The sequence below is a fragment of the Phyllostomus hastatus genome, unplaced genomic scaffold, assembly GCF_019186645.2.
Source record: "Phyllostomus hastatus isolate PE091 unplaced genomic scaffold, TTU_PhHast_1.1 phas_contig_1, whole genome shotgun sequence".
Lineage (NCBI taxonomy): Eukaryota > Metazoa > Chordata > Mammalia > Chiroptera > Phyllostomidae > Phyllostomus > Phyllostomus hastatus.
This window is the reverse complement of record NW_025333498.1, coordinates 273424-295110: the sequence shown is the minus strand read 5'-3', so window position 1 is coordinate 295110 and position 21687 is coordinate 273424. Positions and strand designations below refer to the sequence as shown.

The window sequence follows — 21687 nt, the reverse complement described above, 5'->3', positions numbered from 1 at the left end:
TGGGTTGCTGAAAGGAGAAGAGAGAGAGCAAGAAATTGAAAACCTATTTGAAAAAATTATGACAGAAAACTTCCCCAATCTGGAAACAGACATACAAGTCCAAGACGTGCAGAGTGTCTCAAAGAAGATGAACCCAAAAAGGCCCACACCAGGACATATCATAATTAAAATTCAAAAGGTTAAAGACAAAGAAAGAATCTTAAAAGTAGCAGGAGAAGAACAGTTAGTTACTTACAAGGGAGCTCCCATAAGACTGTCAGCTGATTTCTCAACAGAAACATTTCAGGCCAGAAAGGATTTGCAAGAAATATTCAAAGTGATGAAAAGCAAGGACCTACAACCAAGATTACATTACCCAGCAAAGCTATCATCTGAATTGAAGAACTGATTTGAAGAACAGATAAGAGTTTCCCAGACAAGAAAAAGCTAAAGGAGTTCATCAACACCAAACGAGTATGACATGAAATGTTAAAGGGCCTTCTTTAAAAAGAAGAAAAAGCCCTGACTGGTGTGGCTCAGTGAATTGAGCATTGTCCCACAAAGTGAAAGGTTACTGGTTCGATTCCCAGTCAGGGCACATGCCTCGGTTGTGAGCCAGGCCCCCAGTTGGAGGCATACAGGAGGCAATTGATTGATGTTTCTCTTGCACATTGGGGTTTCTCCGCCTCTCTCTCTCCCTTCCTTCCCCTCTCTCTAAAAGTAAATAAATTTTTTAAAAAAGAAGAAAAAGAAAAACACAAAGATTAAAAATATGAAAATAAATGGCAATAAGTACATATCTATCAACAATTGAATCTAAAAAGCAAAATAAACAAACAAGTATAACAGAAACAGACTCAGGGAATATTTTGATGGCTGCCAGATGGGAGGAGTTTGGAGGATTGTGTGAAAAGGTGAAGGGAGTGAGAAGTACAAATTGGTAGTAACAGAATAGTCATGGGGATGCAAAGTACATCATAGGGAATATAATCAGTAATATTCTAATAACTATGTATGGTGTCAATGGGTAAGACATTTATCAGGATGATCACTTGGTAATATAATGGCTAATCACTGGGGTGTACACCTACAACTAATATAATATTGTATGTTAACTAATTGAAAACTAAAAAGTGATTTTAAAAAGAGATGAAACCAAATAATAATAACGATAATGCTGTGTGCTACAGAAATTAGCCAAGTTTTCAAAATAAATTGTTATGTTATCATTTTCTGGGATCTAAAATGACATATTGGGATACACAAAGATATATAAATTGTTGTGCTAAAAATATGGATTCTGTATCTTTATGTGTTTCTGTATAATGGAAATATAATTACTTGACCTTTGGCATAAATAGTTATATAAATATGGGACTCAAGTGCCTGTGAAATTGATTGGCTTACCAAATATGCAATATACACTCTATACAATACAAGATGCGAGGTCCTATGAGAATTAAAACGATGAGTAAGATGTTGACTTTGACTTCATGTAGGCTGCACTTGATTTGGGACATACATATATATAAGAATAAATATGGTAGAAAAATACAAGATACTTTTAAACACTTAAAGCACAGATGGTACTATAATGTCATTTCTATTATAAATTACTATAAAATTCAGACACATAAGGCTCATGATTTTTAATACAATGATACCCCTATAGGTCTGCCAGAATGTTTTTAGTAAAATGTGACCCAAGGAACTGATAGTAATAACCTATCCAATGGGATGCATTTGTAGCATCCATTTGTATGTAGGACGATGTGTATAAAGCAAGGAGATTTTAATTTTAGCTTAGTTTATTTTTCTGAAGACAGTTTCCAAGACTATTTAAATCCATAGAAAGAGACAAAAAATATATCATTAACATAGAGGGAATTCATATTTTTTTTCCTTTCTAAGAAATGATTCTGATTCACTAATAACTTCCCAATTTATCTAAACATATGTAAAAAGATTTCATTAAAAACAACTTTGTGGTATTATCAAGAATAATGCATTTTGGAATGGATTATTATTTTGGGTTTGAGGAAAGCATTGAGGCCCCATTCAATGCTGATAATTTTCTTGGGTCTACACAGAGTCCATCTCTCATCAGCTACTGAAGAAAGATGACCTTTTGCCTAACTGTTTTCCTGATAAACTTTGAAAGAGTAGATGTTCAATTGGAAAATTTTTCAAAGTTGTATCAGTAAACTATTATATCTTTATGGGTAAATGGTTTGACAAATATCTGGATGCAATACTTTGAAAAAATCTAAACTAATTTTGGCTATGAGCATTCTTCTTCTGGGTCTTTTTTCATTTTAAGTGATTTTCTGTCTAAGTAATAGTTATGAGATCCCATGCCTAGAACATGTGAAAACTAGACATATACATGATATATGTGTATATGTCAAAAGCCTATACACAACTATGAATTAGTATGCCAATTAAAAATAACACGGATAGCAATTATTCCTTTTGCAGAGGCCACAGGGTCTAAAAATCTGTCTTCCTTACCATCCTATGTAGCAAAATCCCTAATCTCACATTAGATATATAAGATTTGTTGCCTGTGCAGTTGTTTTAAAATACCTTTGGAAGGCTTCTGAAATGCTATCTCGATGGCACTGCTATGATGTTGCTTGATCCTCAGCAATTTCTACTGGACCTTGAGCCAGAAGGCTCAGTCCTCCGTGTAGGCATGAAAGAATCAAGGCTGGTTTCAACATACACATGTAAAAGATTTTAGAGCAAAGGCTCTGTAGGAAACAGCATGAGCACAGCAGAAGGAAGCCTTCCTATACAGAAGTTAGTCATGGAACTCATGAGACTGTATTTTAACTACATCACAAAATCATCTGGTTGCATTTATACATGTGATCAATTTCAGGGTAGTGGTTTTGAGAATCAGAATAAATTTACAGGCAAATTACTTTAAACTGAGTTTTTGTGATATAATAAGGAAGAACAGACTACTCAAGTAATATTAATCTATATTTGTTGTATGCTTGCTGCTGCTCACACAGTACCAAGGGCTTTAAGTAAATGGTCTCATTTAATCTTCCAAAGGACCCTGCAAGTTAGAAATTCCTATTTCTGTTTTACTGATGAGGAAGCTATAACTTGGAAGGGTTACATGCTTGGTTCAAAGTCACTTGGCAAGTAAATTGCAGAGCTAGAATTCAGACTAGGTCTGTCTGACCCCAAACCTGAACTTTTAAGGTCTATATTCTACGACTGCCTAAGAGCCATCAAGAGTTGGCTCCAACGTTTACTCAGGTGGTTTAAAAAATTCAATAATTATGCCTATGTGAATGGTCCATAGAAAAATAATAGTTCCAATACAGAATTTCTGTTATCTGAATTTGGTACAACAAAGATCCGAAGTCAGCCATGTTGGTTCCAGACGTCTGCCTGAGCAGGAAACAAATGAGGAGACAGGTGGGAGAGCGAGGCAGGTCTGCACAGGAAAGTGCATGAGGATCAGCAGAAGTACATTTATGCCACTTTGACCAGGTAGCTCGGGTGTTAGGTGAGATTAATATTTCCAGTGCAATTTAAATGCAGAAAAATTCATTTGCTAGAAAACTGGAAAAGGAAAAGAAATAGGTCAGAAATTTTGAACACTGGGGTTTGTTTTATGAGAGCCAGCTTTTGGAAACTTTAATTTTTTAATTACATAAAATTCTGTATTGTTTGAGAATTTCACAATGGCATGTGCTATTTTTAAAATGAAAAAAAAAGAGTATAATTGAGTAATAACAAAATCCAGGGCTTTTAAAATGGGAGGATAGAAATAGAAGGTCATAGTCTGTGTTTGTTTCTATTCTGGTGAACCCTGAGAAATGTATCCGTTTGTCTCCTGTGGCTCACAATTTCTTGACTTCCAAGTTACTGATTTACTAAAGACATACATATGGAATGGATAAATTTACCAAAATGGAAAAAAAAAAGTATCACAGATCACATCCTCATGTCAAGGGAACTTATTTAGGAAGCACTAAAGGAGGAACCACCCGAGAGCCCAAAATAATTTCCACTGATGCCTGGGGACAGCTAGACTAGTGGGGAGCAGACTCACTGGCTGGACCTAATAATCACACAAGAGGTGCAGTGTTACGACACCCGGATCCTTGTCGATAATGCGATGCTGTACAAATACCACTACCAAAGATTTTCTTAAATTGGTATTCATTACAGTCACCTGTAATGGCTGAGAAAGGCTGTGTTTTCTTAGTATGTTTATCTCAAGATAAAATTACATTTTATTTCAGCTTTTATATTAATGTCACAGCACCCAACACATTCCTTAGCATGGTTACTGTGTCTTAATGAGAACCAGTGGTAAGTAAGATGTAGGAACCCAGGGGGACACCACCTGTTTGATGGAGGTGGTGCCAACTTCTGGATGTTGATTTTCTGAGGAAATAAACCTCTTTTGAGATTTAAAAAAGAAGAAGAAGACAGAACAACTTTTTTAGCATTCATCTTTGCACAATAGGTGAAGTTAGAGGGAGTAGTGATTTAAACACAGCAGCTGAGAACCGTATCATCACAGTGCACGAAAACCATAGCCATTGTGCAAGAAAAGCTACACAGGTAGAGTCCAGGAAGAGGAGCTGTATACAGATACAAACCAAGTCAGTTGCTGGCTGTCTTCTGGTCTGGGAGGGATGATAAGCAAAACAGGACAAAGTGAAGAGGTGTATCTACTTGAATTTCCCAGGGGCTAACACTTTTCCTCATTACATCATGAAGAAAAACAAGGAGGGATATTTCTTTTAAGTGGCTGTGCCACAAATGAGGAAGAACGCACACAGAGCTAGGCTGGTACTGTGAACCCTTGCTCAGAAGAGGAATTGAAGGTCTGCAGTTACCTTCAGCACACAATTACCCTATTCCATGCATGAATCTCTTATCACAAATATCACTGAAACATGGGATGAAAGGACCCCAGCTGGCTTCCCACAGTTGCATTGGTGGGAATGCTTCTTACAATGCAGTTTTTAACTCTATGAAACAGAACGTTCTCTTAGATAGACAAACTTCCCCATTATGTTGTTATGATAAGCAAAATGCTTAACTACCAAAAACTTTTCAGAAAAAAGAAGTGCACTGTGATGCATGTTCTGTGTAAGAGGAACAGTGTTATCTCACTGCTTTAAGTTCTGGCTTCCTTCTGCTTATCATGACTGCATATACCTTTTATGGTCCAATTCTGTACACAGTTTTAGAAAGTGTAAATGAAAACTTATTCCAAAAGTAAGATGGAAACTTACTTAAACCTATAAAAAATTGTTTAGCAATTGATTACCATATGAGATCTACCTTAGAAGAAAGACTATGCTTAACCGAGGGTTCTGGGTGTCATTAAAAAATAAAAGTCCTCAGCAATCTTTAGGAGATTAGAGACTTTTAAGGCTCTAAAAAGCAGAAAGAAAAATCAAAAACAGAACTGGAAGTTACCAGTAGGGCCTGCAGCTTTCCCCTCTGTTAGGACGTGCTAAGGTTCTGTGAAGTCATTGAAGAATGATGATAATGTTAGATGCCCTGTTCAGGTAGATTAAACCATCTGATATCTCTGATAGAGGACATATGAAGACATGTTAAAGTGGTGGAAATAATAATGTGGAGAGCAGAGCAAAAGTAAAAAAGTTCTTGAGTTTCTGCTTTCTTGTTCTTTTTTGTGGAGGGTGGGGTAGTTTCAGAACAGATACCGAGTAGGGGTGTGTGTGTGTGTGTGTGTGTGTGTGTGTGTTAGGGCTAGAGGTGGTAGAAAAAAAACAAAAATAGAGTTCTCTTTATTTTGTGATTAGCAGAAAAGGAGGGGTTTTGTTTGCTTGTTCCCTTTGCTTTGAGGCTCAGTATCTGTAAGACCTCTTCTCAGACAACCGAGGAGCTCCTTTCTACAGTTTTTGTAACTAGAACACAGGATTCTCCAGTGCATGTCATAATATACCAAGGTACAAAATGATAACTTGCATAATTTTTACAAATTTGTGTGATTTAGAATGGCATTCTTGTCAAGCTGGGGAAGAAAGCACTGAGACTTGAGTTAGATGAGGCCGAACAGGAAACTGGGATTTCTGTGTGAGCAACAACGGTGGTGCTGTGACTGAACTTTAGAAGGAATGACAACTTTAAAGATATGAGGGACCGATAAGGGTGGGTGGGGTGGGTGGGATGGGAGAAGGGAGTCAGAAGGTACAAACGTCCAGTTACAAAGTAAGGAATAGGAGTGTGATGTACAGCACGGTGGCTGCAGTTCGGCAATTTTCAACCTTCTTTATCTCGTGGCACACACAAACTAATTACTAAAATTCTGCAGCATGTCAAAAATATACCGTATTTTTTGCCGATCTGACAAAAACTTAGGTATAACTTTGATTCGTTCATACCAGACAGCTGTTGCTGCGTTGTCTGTTGTCACTTTTTATTTGACAATTGATCTCAGGAAGAGAGGTCAGTGCCCCTGACTGGTCAGGTACTGCATGTTTTAAAAGTTCTGGTATCACCCTGGTTGAAAATCATTGCTATAGCTAATAATACTGTGTTGCATACTTGAAAGCTGCTGAGAGAGTGGATCATAAAGCTTTCGTCACAAGAAAAAAAATTCTGTAACTATGTATAGTGACAGATGTTCACTGGGCTTAAGGTGGTGACCACTGTGCTGTAAATGCCAACATCAAATGATTACATTGCACATCTGAAACTAATACAGTGTTGTACATCAATTATACCTCAATAAAAAAAGAGGCTAAGATCATCTAAGTAGGATATTTGGTGATTTATTTTCAAACACACGCACACACATTCACTATATGCAAGGTGCACTAGATAATAATGCTCAGATAATGACGACTTGAAAAACATCCTTATTTGTATGGACCTTATAATCCAATAGAAAATAAAGCATAAAGACTCAAAAAGTCTAATTAAAGCACAAAAGTCACGAGACCAAAATGCTATGAAAGACAGTCTGCTATATTAGACAATTAATTATCAAATTAGTGCCCAGGCCAGAGCTTATTAAATAAACCTGGCTGTGCCACTGAAATTATGTAGAAAAGTTTTTAAAAACTAGATGCTTCAGCTCTACCCCAGACCTCCTGGATTAAATTTCCAGGCAGGGCATGGAAGAATAAGGGGTATAAATTCAGAGAAGGGAGAGGAGTGGGGGGAGAGGAGACCTAGCATTTTGCAGTTCGTGAAACTCCCCAGATGATCCTGATGTGAACAGCTCAGCAGAACCAAGCAGAGAAATATTTGAGAATCACTGCTGAGGGTCAGGACGGCACGACTAGCAGACATATTTCTATCAGTACATGCAGTGCATAAACCAAATGGGCTTTGAGTTGTGGCAGATTCTCAGTGTTAACTCACCTTCCTCCACCTCCATGATGAGGCTGAGAAACACTAGCCTGGATCATGAGAGGGAGATCACACAGTGAGGCTGAATGAATGGCTTCACGGAGGGGTAGCTTGCATTGAGTTTTAAAGTCAAGATCTTTCTTGCCCAACATAGAAGAAGAGAAAATCTTGCCAGGGAAAAGGAACAGCATATTTTCAGGAAAGTAAAACTGGGCTTGAAGCATGATGCACTGAAGAGCTGTCCAGAAGAAAGGGTTTGTGCAGGGGGTTGTGTGCGGGACTGCAGACAGGATCAGATTCCCTCCTAGGGTTCCACCGTGTTTTTATTATGGAAAAATGCGAATATCAAGTTGCCAGCTTTATAAATCTCAATTCAATAAACTCTATGTTACTTTTGTTTACTCAAGGCACTCAAAAAGCTTAGTTTCTTATTATTTTAATTATAATCTGCACATCTAGGATGCATTCTTGGCTGTGAAGTTTTGTTTCTTTTAAATATTCTTTAAAGAAGGTTCTAGGTCCTTTAGTTCACTTTATTCAACCCTTGTACTTAATAGAGAAAAGCCAGGACTACAATGACCTGGTGTTGATGACATAAAGTGTTTGTCCACAAGATGCCTTTGTTCAGAATGCCAGAAAGAAAGAGTAAATTTCCAAGGTGATTATCACTGATACTGAAGATTTAAAAGTGCGGGCATATGCAAAGTGAACCAAATAGCAATATTACAGTTACCTGAGTGAGTGGTTCCTGGTAAGATCAGGCTGACGTTCCTGCAGAATTTCAAAGATATTGGGTTGGCGCAGAAATGCAACAATCTTGTCATTATAAGCTGAAAAATCAGAAAATATAAGATTAAAAAAATCTGTTATTAGTTTTCTACAGATACATCCAAACTTTAAAAAAATCTGTTTTTCTGGTTAATAGTCCTGCTCCTCAAAGTCTAGAGCCACTGCAGACACTGAAATGCCACTCTGTGTCTACCCTACGACATGATGCTGGGTGTGTACACGCACTCACCAAACTCGTTTGAGGAGCCATGTCTGTTGTCAAGTTGCAAGAGGACAGCACTGAGATTTAGCTATTGGGCATTGAAGTCCCCGCTTACCCAAGTCAACTTCATCAGGAACTGTTAGAAATGGAAAACTGCCTTCTGTTTAAGTATCAGCCACGTGGAAAGGGAAAGAGGCATAACAATCACCAAAATGCAACAGTCGCTGGCAGCAGTTACTGCCACGGTATGGACCATTTTCAGATTCTAAGTGGAAATAAACGCCATTAAGCCACACCTAGAGCTTACAAACCAACTGCGCCACACAACCAGCATCGTCAACTATGCTTACGTAACACGTTAAAAGAAAAATTTAGAGCTGAGTCAAAGCTGCCTAATGTGCACAGAAATTTAAAAAGTTACTTAGAATTTATTAAGGGCTCTTTTAATACCTCTTTTGCCAAGAAAATTAGATTCATCTTGATTATATTTATTTATAATCAGAAATACAGATATATTTAAATCACAGAACTGAGTGTCTGAATTCTCAAACATTAGAAATCCTAGTTCAGTCAACACTCTTGGGTTCACAAATCTGATCAAGAAACATGCCGTCCTTAGACTAACCAGTGATCAAACAAAAGAAACATAATTCTCTACACATTTGCTGGTTCACATTTGTATCATGCTGCTATACACATCCATTTTAGTTAAAAATACATAAAATTTTTAAAAAGGTTTTACTAATATGGGATCCCACTGTCAAATTCAAAATGTCCCTAACTGCACATTTCAGCATATATCAAAAATAAAACCACCTTGATAACTGAAATTTATCAATGGGTTCTTACATTCCATTCAGGTTTAGAGACCAGGTAACTTTTTGAACAAAAATTTTAAAGTACTTTAAAATTGAATGTGCCATGTTTAGCATCCTCTCAGCAATGGCATAATAATCACAGACCATTTACTTTGACCCAAGATTTCTTCTTATGCAATGGGTGGCAAACTTCTTTAGGACATGGGCATTACATTACATTTCATGGTCAAAATTTTCTTTAAAAAAAACAACAACAGTAAAAATGTTAAAGAAAAAACAGACAAATGGAGAGCCGTCCGAATGTGCGATGGACCAGGGGGCCCCCAGAGCCTCCCAGTCTGTGTTCACTCCGACCGCCTCAGGGCCTCCGGGCTTGACAACCGACCTGCTCCAACTTCATCATTTCAGTAACAACTCAAGTTGTCCCGCCTATCTGCCCACATTTGTTTGTTTTTATTGTATAATTTTGCTGCAAAATCTGCTATGAAAAGCCTTAGGAATGTGCCATCATTGCTTCCCTCTTTTTGTGAGGCCACTGCAGGCTCACATACCGCTGAAATACTTAATCTGAAATGACCACATAATAGAGTTGTCTTAACAAGTTATTATTCTTTAACTTCAACAATCTAATGTAGCAGGTCTACCCAGAAAAGGTGGACTAGTATTAAAAAATCTCTTCTTGTAGGAGTTTATAAGACATAAGTACTTTAAGATTCAAACCAATTTCCTGAGGCTAAGGGCACAGGTTCTCAGCACAGGGCCAAAGCAGCAAGCTGGCGATGGGGAAGGACCGGCATGGAATGCACAGCACACACTGACGTGCGGAGCCAAGATAAGGATTTCTGGACAGTGATGACATACCCACTGGAACCATGTCCTGGTACTGCGGCCTGCTGACGGTGTTGAATGTACTTGATGGCCTGGGAAGAACTGGTGGCCCTGCGTGTCGAGAATCTTCTCCTACCTGCAACACAAACATCTCTTATGTTTTCCACGACGACCATGAGTGCTTTATATCAGCACCCGAGTCAGGTCTTTCAAAATACCTGACAACGAGCATCGGGAAGTTTCGACCAACCAGAACAGATGCCAGCGGAGGAGCTGACACAGGATTCTCAAAAGCTCCACGTCACTTGCTGGATTGGGTGGGGGGAGGTGTTGGGGCATCCAGGCCCTGGACAGGGGCAGGGGCAGGGGCAGGGGCAGTGACTACCTGCCATGTGGTACAGGAGTAGTTCCATAGGCTTACAATTACTGGGGCTGTGGAAGCGAATAGCAGACCTGTTCGTAAGGAGTACCTTCTGCCTTGACAGAACACAGACCTGCAACTGTTATACACTCCGAGGAAAGACCTGGGTGGTACGAAATACATCAGGGAAATGCCAGGCTATACCTTCTTTTGGCCAAGGCAGGCCAAGGGACCTCCTGCCTCAGCAGAGGAGGGGTCGGCAGGCAGCAGTCTTCCCGTGGGTTTCTCAGTGGGTATACTATCTCCTTCGAAGCAATTTTTCTTGCCTATGAGAGCACCCAGTACAACAGCCCATTCTGGTTTGAACCTCCCACACCAGGGAGCTAATCATAGCAGGTGTGGAGGAGCTAAATAGAGTTGCCCTGACCTGAATTATTTATGGTGCCTATTATAGATTTAAAAACTCATACCTACAAGAAGACAAACAAAAATATTCTGACCATAAAACTCTAACATTGCTTTAGCTTCTGTTTTAGCATCCTCCCCCTCTCCCCATACTACAGAAATCTTTTAATATAGCAGTTGAACCGTAGGATAAAAGAGTAAGAGCACAAAAGGCAAAATGACATATTGGATTCATAAATTGGTACTTTTAGAATAGAGCTTCCACTTCCACCCATTCAAATCTTCATAACCATTTTACCATATTGCATCAGGAAGGTGTTTGGTGAAGGTTTTTTCTAAAGGCCCCCCTAAACTGGAAATGTCATCCCCACCCGACACTCCTTGTTTATCCTTCAAGAATGCTTGCACTCATTCAAAGTGTAGTTCACACAGGCCCTCCGTGGTGGAGACGTCCTTTCCCTTCACGCTGAGATTAAATGTGACCTCCCCGAGCTCCCCCAGCACCCAGTGTATGTTTCTAAGGCAGCTGCCACTAGTGACAGTTTATAAAGCATTTTTCACCTGTATGTTTCATCTGTATTATGGTTAGTTTCATACATTCTCTCCTGAATAAGAACACACGCAGAAACATATGCTATTTATTTGTATCACTCACAACAAACACTGTGTTGCTACACTGCAGGTGCTCAGTACGTATCAGTACGTACGAATGGAAGACATACCAGAATTTCTACTACTTGGAGTATATGCTAAATGCGTAGAGTGGCTGGAAAGACTCATTTGTGTCACTAAAAGTTTCTCATCCTGCTTCTCATGAGTTGTTGGCTCTGAGGAATGAAGTCAGCCACTGTCTGGGGAGATCCAATCATTAACTACCTCTTGTTAGGTTAGTCACAGAAGTTATCATCGCAATACACCTACATATACTTTCCCTCCTGTCAGTATGCTGTTCTGTGTCATCGTTTTCCAGAACAGCCAAAGGTCATCTCACTGACACCCCGCTTCTTCAGACCAGCCCATCAGACAGTGGGCAAGCCCTGAGAGATTTGCACACTGCTGCAGGATGTGCCTGCTTCCAACGGCTGTGCCAGGAAGCACGCCTCCCTCAGAGGTCCACTGCACCAGCCCCAGATGCTCAGTCTTTACAGGGTATCTCTCTTCCACTGCTCGGTTTCCATCGATACGATGAACTCTTCGTTCACATTGTAATGTGTACCTTAGGATCCCTCTTCCACAACAGACTCCTAACTAGTAGATCCTGAAAACAGTTCAAGTTCTGAGGCAGAGGGCATGAAAGAAAATGTACACACAGCTATGAATCTCATGCATGTAGCCCTGACCAGACTGAACTGAACAGTCAGCTTCGTATTGTGAGGTCAAGGTAAGACAAGTGGCTGAAGTGCACTGGCCCCGTGATGAAGTCAGGCAGGGCCCTACCTCTGCTACATGTCATGCGCACAGTCCAAAGGTGAGAGGTCTGTTCTGCTGTAAGGTGAATGCTGTTAGCATCACCCACTCCACCACCAGTGGTTCTATGACAACAGGTAAGGATTTATTAGGGGCTCATAAAACATACATATTTTTGTGGATACCTCATCCTGCAGGTTTATATATCATTTTTATGTGAGCTTCTCGGGTACACTCTTCTGTGTTTGCACTTACAACCAGCAAACACACGTGGTGCATTAGAGCAAGTGTGTAAATGACGAGGGGAAATTCCCGGAGTGGGATTTTGACATATCAAATTCAGTTATTTATTGCAGTCATAATTTTTCTTATAATAGGAGCTACAAAAATATTTGACCTACCAAATAATACTGAAAATATCATATGCACATAGATGTGTAAAGGGCATGCAGGAAAAGAATCTTAATGAAATATGTCTAAGGGAATTATTAGGAACAATGCACATTAAGTGATTATATATATTCAAAGCATAAGTCCATATAAGGAGAAAAAACTTGACCTAAAATTTTTTTTTCTTTATTTGAGCCTTTAAAGAAAAAGAGAAACAGCAACATTTCTTTTTTTTCTTTAGTTTTTTTTGTTGGTGTTGCTGTTGTTGTTAGGCTATTAGAGAGCCCTCATGTGGTTACCACGGGTCACTGCAATCTAGCCACGTAGAGCACAATAGAAGTTTCAGTAATTCTTCATTAAATTTAGTTAATTCCATCTGTTTTTCTTTGGGCACTCAGAGTACATAACTCAGTTTTCAGATATACCCTAATTTCAAAGAACACTAGTGAGAATACCACAATCCCATAGCCTTGGCCCAAGATTCAATCTAATCCAGCAAGCCTCCCTTCAGAAACTTCCCTGCATTTTATCAAATTTTAGCCCACTAAAAGTTACATGCGTGTTACCATGAGGTGTGCAAAAGGGCTCATCATCCCCTCTTAAACATTTTATTACATCATGAATTCTCTCTTGCCATCCTCTGACTTTAAGAAAATCTCTAGTTTCTTCAATCTTTCCTCATATATCCTGCCTTTTAAATTTGCCATTTACGCTACGTGTGTTTCCAAAGAAGTCCTGTCAACCTTCCAGCACCTCCCAGTCTCTACGTCCAACTAGAAAAACCAAACAACAATGAACATCCAGCACGGCCCCACACCCCCCCCATCCCTGCGGCTTCCGGCAGCCACAGGCGAGCAGCCTGGCAGGCCCGTGACTCACCTCGCCTGCGCTGTGGCTGCGCTGCCTCGTCAGGTGCTGCCGATGGACCAACGCGCTCGTGGGTCGACTGCTCTGAAGTGGGAGCCGGGGGTCGATGAAAGTGGTGGTGCGGGAGTTGTGGTCCACAAAAAATGCCTAGGGAACAATCCACTCAGTGGTCAATGGATGTCACACACTTGATTTAGTGGACCTGTCATTGCACACATTCACGAAAAGGTCCACTGCTGAGTAACGATCTTAGCTGCATTTTCTCCTAATTTTAAGTCTTTGGGGGAATTTATCCTTACCCCCAGGAAAGATCAAGACAGAGAAAGCCATGCTTAAACTGAATCCAGAATGAAGAGAGCACAAAGGAACGTTATCTTGGTTTTTAGGAAATACTCTTAAGAGATAGTCATCAAAGATACAATCTCAGAAGTCATATGAGTGGCAGTTCGGGTGTCTTTTAACTGATGCTCTTTAAGCTCTTACTGCTATCCAAAATTATTCCAAAGTCCTGACCACTTGACCCTTCAAACATCATTGACTTCTTCTCTCTTCCTTCTCCTGGGCAGTCAGTCAGCCACCAAATCCTCCCCATTGTCCCACAGTGGTATCTCATCCTTACGCCCCATCCCAGCCTGCCTTCCACCCCATTACTTCAGGGCTTCCTCTTATGCACCTAAGTATTAACAGCTTCTCACAGATTGTCCCACATCTCTACCCTTACCCATTTAACTGACACCTCAGTACCAGAATTATTCTTTCTACATGCTTTGATTACATCACCGCTCCAAACCAAAACCTCTACTGGCTTCCCATTATCTATAGAAAAAACATTCCACTCTTAAGTCAGTTTTCCAAGACTTTAAAATCCCCTTCCTTCTTGCCTTCCAGTTTAGTCCTCCAATCATGCATTCATACAAATTTTATCAGCTACAATGACTCTGGCCAAGACACTTATATGCTCTCTATAGATTTCTTATATAAACATGTCTCCTCATTCACAATAACCATTTCTTCCCCCGTCATGTAATAACATAAAGGAAACCATGTCTGTTGTGTTTACTGCAAAATCCCTGGTGACATGAAATCATGAATGAGAATAAGCCACTTCCCTCTGACTTTCAGTAAGGATTGCATACAATGTAGAGAAGCCTTCTTTCTAATTCTTTTTATTTAATCCTAAAGCTCTACACAAGGGCTATTTATCATTATCTTTAGGAGTTCAATGGTATAAGTTTTCAAAGTAAAATTCACTGAAGGAAATAATGAAGCCCATCATCTCAAGGACAATTAGAAAATACAAGTTTTCCATTATCAGATAAAGTTAATTAGGCCATCAAAGATAAAAGGGACTAATAGGAGAGCCAGGAGACTCATTACTTATAACTCGAGTGTCAGGGCACATGATACAGGCCAAGGAGCCTAAGAAAAACAGAACTGACTTCTCAAACTGGTGGAGCTCAGTTAACAAAAAGTACCTTAAACACTAGGAATGACTACATCTAGGCAAATCTCAGGTGCAGATGGTGCATTTATGCCTATCACAAAGAACCCCCTCCTGTTATGAAACAAAATGTTTCTGCATATACATAATCAGAAAATAGGGAAAATAATTTGTAGGTAGTTTATCTATTTGGGAACCCAAATGGAAAACATGACTTCTCTGTAAAGAAGTACCTTTAAGCAGTAGATGCACTAGAAAACAAAGCAGAGAAATAGACAGAATGGGAATTCTTGCCAGAGCTTTCTCTCAATATCCGATTTCCAGGAAACAAAGGCTGGATAAATGGAAGTCTTGTAGGAGATGGTGTTGCCAGCTTCATATCCCCGGGGAAAGCTCTTTTTATCCTAACCTGTCAGGTGGAACACCTTTCTTCTCTGGTCTCATGAAAACACACACTAAAGATAAACCTTACACAAGCTTGTATTGGCAGACGGGCCCAAATGTCACAACTCATCCCCAGTTGATTTGGGTTTCTAATACACTTGCATATTATTTCTATCACTATACAAAATGTCATAAAATAGGAACTAAATTATTTTTTACAAATGGACACTTCTAACTAATAAGTATTATAGTCAACTATATATTTACTTTATGCAAATTTAGATTAAGCTTTTAGTACTAAAACGATAACATAAACCATGTTGTTTAAGGGAAAACTATAAGGAGTACTAAAATAGAATTGCCTATTTACCTAATTTCTCGGGAATGTTTTGAAGGAGTGGGTGGCTGTTTAGAGGTAACCATGATGCACTTGTAATTATAAGGACAAATGGGTGTGCACCATCTAGGTCAGTTGTGATTCACATGCAATGTCACAGTCTAGTTTGACGTTAAGAGGCTTGTCTAAAATCCATTCTCTAAGGAATTGCCCTGTAAATGCCTTGAGGGCAGGGACTCTTTCTTACTCACTCTGTTATCACCAGTAGTTTTTAGGGCTGCATCTCAGAGAGTGCTCAGTAAATAATAAATTGCCAAAAAATTCTAATATGTGGACTCCTGACCAAAATATAGAAAGACAACTCACACTGAATCAATCAAGTATTAAAAGTCATGTTCTTTTACTAAGTATAAGATACTTGACGGTTTGAAAGAAATACATGAGGGCGTATCTGTGTGCTGAGTGAAAAGGGTAAAGAGCTAAAGACTATAAAACCACAAATGAGATAGAAGGTTTTACAACCTCTCATTGCAGACATGAATCAATTACCAAGCTGAAACCTGAGACGTGGAAAGCAAAGTACTGATTAAATGCTTGGGATCTGGGAAGACAAGTCTGCTTCTGAGCTCTAGCTCCACCCCTTACTTACAGGTATAACCTTAGGCAAAACTTAACTTTTTTTAAACAGCAATTTCTTGTCTGTTATATGGGGATAAAAACACCTACATCAAAGAAAGGTTACATAAAGTGGTTCATATACACTTTTGAAGATACTGCCTGTAATCCCTAATGTGAGTTACTATTTTTATTACTAATAATAGTTTTAACGTTTAAGATATTTTTCTAAGGATCATGTTTCTTGCTATAGTCCTTATAGAAGGCTCAAAAAAATGAAGAAGCAGTGAAACTAGACTTCCCAGGCTCTTTGTAGGTATGTGTTACCCAGATGAGGTTGTGGGTAATGAGATATAAACAGTATCACATGGTTATTCTAGAAACCCCCCTTATTCAAGGCAATTTTATAAGGTCCTGCTTCTGTCCTTTATACATTCTGCTCCCTGAAACAAGGATGTAATTGCCGGTGCTCCAGCAGCCAGGTTAAACCATGAAGATGAAGCATGGCTGAGCAAAAATCTGGAAGGAGCCTGGGCTCTCACTACATGAGGAACCACCTTAAAAGTCCTAGGCTTTCTATCTCTGAACTTCTGGATGCAACAGAATAAAATCCTGTGTATTAAACCTCATATGGGTCTCTGTTACAACCCAAACCCTAACTGATACACTGAAGCCTCAACACTGCAGAGGAAATGCGGTCTTCCTAAAACAGAAAGCACAGAATGACACATAAGCCAGCAACTACCATAGTAAGTAAGGATTTCCATTATTTGATAAATGATGCTATCTCATTATTATTCACTTTTAACACAGTTCGGTAACAGCTCCAGATTTAGGTGATACATATATTTGGGAACCTATAGCTGGGATCTGAACCCGTCTTTCTGTCTGACTCCAAAGCCCAATGAGCTGCACCTATTTCCCCTCTCTCTCCTTTTCTTGTATTTTCTCTTTCCATTCTGCTTTCCACCCTCCGTCTTCTCTTTTTTATGTTCCTCTTACTCCCTTGACACCTCATAGTACTTCATTTTAGAAAAGCACTTAAGTATTTTTTGAATTAGGTGGACAATAAGAGCCACTCACAGCGCTGGGCCTTACTACAGTTTCAACACTGAAAAGGCTGCTACTGAGCCAGACAGCAAACTGTGTCCACTCCGCACGATTCAGCCGCTAACCTGTTGGAGGCATGGCTGTGGGTGGGGGTAGGTGCTGTTCGTATCCCAGAGGGGGTCAGTCTCAGAGTCAAGTGGAATGTGTATATTGTTGACACGTGCTTGTTAAGTCTGCCAAGTACTTGGGAGAAAGGTCTCGATTGAGACCTCTATCAAAACCACATAGCTAGAGAACTAACAGAATGCAGCACAAAGGAGCAATTCCTCGGCCAGTGTTTTGGCTTTGTTCCGCCCACCGTGTGACCTTACACAGGTGTCCTCGGTGCTCTGCTTCATCCAAATAAAGGGAACTATTCAGGTCACCGATACGTTGTGGAAAATGTATTCTACTTTAAAGTGGAGAGAAAAGCACCGAGAAATTACTGTGCAAATTTTAGGCCTGCCACTTCTATTTCTGACACACAAACCAATTATGTCGGGAAAGTAGATCGCTTTCCCACAGGACATTCTAATTAGTTCAAGCCAGTAACGAAGCTGGCCGCGTCCTTTTTATTTCTTTCCCCAATTTGGGTCACATTCTATGTCACCATTATTTAATAGCCCGACTTTATTTATGAAAGTATCTAACATGTATTAATAAAACTGTCTTGATAAGCAGCATGTGGAGAATGTAGACTCCACGATAAAACCAACTGTATGGAAAGAAAGAGTCTTTTTCAGATTAGACCCTAGAAAATTTTGTTGTTCAAAATCTGAACAACATAGATTCCCTACTGCAAACTTTCACTAAGGAAGTCCACTCAAGCTTCATAGTGCTGGACCAACTAAGACTAACGACACAGTTAAAAACTAAAAGGAATGCAAATACACAAACTTAAATCTCATTTTAAAAACTTCTACCCTTTCACTGCTTCCGGGCACGATCACAGTCAGGAAATACGGGCTGGTGGGAGCCAAGTGGTATTTTAGTGAGGCCAAACAAAATACACGGCTCTCCTTACACAATTCTTTTTTTTAAAGCTTCTATTATTTTAAGGAAAAGAAAAAGAGCCCATCAATATTTGTGAAGAAATACCAGCCTCAAGCTCAACAAATCTAAGTTACAGAAGTTTGAAATTTTTTCCAGTTAACATTCTGCCAAACCAGAAATCCATCATAAAAGACCATGTAAACAAAATAAAACAAAAAGCACTTGTAACTATGCTACAGAAAGACTGAACATCAGTTCTTCTATCTTTCCTTCTCTAAAGAGCTATGGAGACAATGAAAGAACAACAACTTTTAAGTTAGAAATACTGAGTAATGAATCTGTTCTAACTTCTGGCATTTCAACTTGACAAAGTCTTAGAAACATTCAAAAAAAGTTAAATGCAATCTAATTTTTATAAACATATTTACTCACACATTGTCTCCCTTCCAAAATATAAGTTTCTTCTCAGCTCCAGGATCTCTGCAAACTGTTTCCCTAAGTATAAAGAATTACGTGCTACTATATACTCTGTATGATATCCCAAACAGAACTCCATTACCAATAATAGAGATGAAAAAGACTTAATGATACATATAGTTTATTATAAGTAAAAAATAGTCATGCTAACTAACATTTTCCACCACTTGGTTCATTTGAAGAGTAAGTGGTCCCAAATATTTCATGATATCTGAATCAGTCACAATAAAGTTAAAAAACGCTGCTATGGCACTGCTATGGTCAGAGAGCTAAAGTTGCTAGGAGAGAAAACAGGATTTGTGGCACTTGAGCTAGGGTTCTGGAAACAGCCAGTTGCTCAGTAGATGTTGATACATGCACTATCCACCAACACTTGAGAGGTAAAAAATGGTAGCTAAAGGAGAGAGAGTTTATGTGTTGGGAGTGGAGGTGCTTAGGTGTTGGCAGTACTACAGGAGAGCCAGAGATATGCTGGAGATAGCTTGTACAGGCTCATGAGAGCTGGTGAGCAAGTTCAAGGTATTCTGTGGGCTGGCTAACAATGATGCTGGCAGCCTGAAACTGGCTATGGTGGAAGAATTTACACCAGGGAAAACAGCAAATGCTGCGATTAGCCCTCCTCCACACCTACCCTGGAGAACTGGCTGTTAAATGTTTACCAGCATACCACTACAGAAGACTAACAATGGAGTTCTCCAAATCAGCCCATTTTAGGTAGAGTAGAAAAACACCATTGCCATGAAATGTTAAAATAGCATATTATATGAAAAAAAAATCCACTGCAAGTCATGATGACAATTGTTTAAAAATAGAAGGCAAAGGCCATCTCCATATTTGGGCAATTCCTTCAAAATTCTGTAGGTCTAGCATTTTACTCAGAAATATATTTACAAAACCAATCTCTGCTCTAATCTCTCAATCAAAAAGGTACACTGCCCCTGGAAGATTCTTTTCCTTTGCCTTCTATGTGTATTTATGGGGGTTATCATTTATCTAACACCTCTTTAGTCCCTTACAATGAGCAAGAGATTGTCTAAAAACCATGTGTTATGTATACATTTAGAGTTTAATTCCACCTACACCTGGGTTCCCGTGTAACTTGAGGTGATTAAATCAGTTAACCATCACAAAGAGAGATCGGTTGTTTCAAAGAAATTGAAGAGATGTGTCAAAAAACAACAAATGTAGTGGTTAAATTGCAAAAAAAAAAAAGCAACCATATGTTTCTAAGAGCTGAACTTACCCTGCTGACACTGTGAGTATTCACTTGAGACCTCATGATATTCAGTGGCATTTTACTCATGGAAATGAACCTGACCCACTAAATTGTAGCCATCAGCTTCACGTGGGAGAAACCAGAGTCTATGTCATCACTGGGGCAACTTGTGCAGCCACACGGGCTATTCGGGTCTGGAAAAATGAGAATCCTCACGTAGGCTCAGACTGTGGTCACTTTCACTGTACAAATATTTGTTCTCTTCTAAAAATCTATCCGCATAACCATAACTGCTACTTGTCATGTCCATCAGAGTTTGGTATTTGGACCATTCTGACATATCCAGTCACAAACTCCTAGAGTTACAACACTTGGACATAGATACAGATTTAGATACAGATACAGATACATAGATACAGATGCCAATTTAGCTGGAATTATTTTTTGTAGGGACAAAACATAAGGAACTATGGGAAAGGATACTTCATTTTAAAAGAAGATGGTTACCATTTGACATTTTTGTTGAAAAAGAAAACATGAAGTCTATAATATTTATCATTTCTAAGCTCACTGTTTCTTAGTATTTCAATTTAGGCCCAAGTAGAATGATTTGGGGAAAAAAATACCTTGTGTTAATCTGTTTGAGAGTACAAAACAAAGAGGCAGGAGAGAAAGAAAGTTAATCTGTATTTAAAAGGGAAATCAGCCCTGGCTGGTGTAGCTCAGTAAATTGAGCATTGGCCTGAGAACCAAAGGGTCACTGGTTCAATTCCTTGTCAGGGCACATGCCTGGGTTGCAGGCCAGGTCCCCAGTTGGGGGTGTGCAAGAGGCAACCACACACTGGTGTTTCTCTCCATCTCTCCCTCCCGTCCCCTCTCTCTAAAAATAAATAAATAAAGTCTTTAAAAAGAAATAAAAGGGAAATAAAATATAACACTTTTTCTAAAAAAATTAAACCAAATGATAAACCCATTATGTAAACTTAAAAAAAATAAACTTTACAGTATTTTTCTAATGATCCATTTTTGCATCATTCTCTCGGTTATCCATAACTCTCTATAATGGACCTTCCACTGATTTTATTTCATTGATACGGGTCTGTGATGATTAATTTTATGTGCCAACTTTCCTGGGCCATGGAGTGAACAGACACTTGGCCAAACATGATTCTAGGTGTGTCTGTGATAGGTGGTTAAGATTAATATTTGAATCAGTAGACTAGTTAAGCAAACTGCCCTCCCTAATGTGCGTAGGCCTCATCCAATCAATTGAAGACTTGAATAAAACCAAAAGGCTCAGCAGAGGGAACTCCTTTGGCCCAAATGTTTGAATTGGGACATTGCAGTTTTGTGACCTTCAGGCTCAGACTGAAACATGGTCTCTTCTTGGGCCTGGAGCCTGCCTGCTTTGGATCGAAAGTTACACCATCAGCTGGTGTGTGTGTAGCTAGTACAGTCTCTTGAAATTTGCCCATAACTTCTTCATGGGAACCAAACACACCCACCTGATGTGTTCCTATTGCCACACCTCTTTGTTGGATGTTTTTCCATGATCTCTTTTTATCAAAATCCTACTCATCTTTCAAAGTTCAGTTCAAATCCTATCTTTGCTATGAAAACTTTCCGGGTATCCCACGCGAGAACTAAGTCAATCTGCATTGGACCCTTGCAAACCCTATACCAGTGCATGGGGCGCACGCTTTCATAGCCCAGATGAGAGGCTT

At 39.3% G+C, this 21687-nt stretch overlaps 1 protein-coding gene across 5 annotated transcripts in view; it reads right to left on the bottom strand.

The window, feature by feature from the left end:
• Positions 1–21687, bottom strand: part of HECW2 (HECT, C2 and WW domain containing E3 ubiquitin protein ligase 2) — a 348558-nt gene that overhangs the window by 65627 nt on the left and 261244 nt on the right. For all 5 annotated transcript variants that reach the window (XM_045844433.1, XM_045844343.1, XM_045844520.1 and 2 more), the window contains 3 exons: positions 13424–13558; positions 10015–10117; positions 8078–8174 (listed from right to left, as the gene is read on the bottom strand). In XM_045844433.1, coding sequence (XP_045700389.1) covers positions 8078–8174; positions 10015–10117; positions 13424–13558 — 335 coding nt within the window. The remainder of the gene's footprint in view (positions 1–8077; positions 8175–10014; positions 10118–13423; positions 13559–21687) is intronic.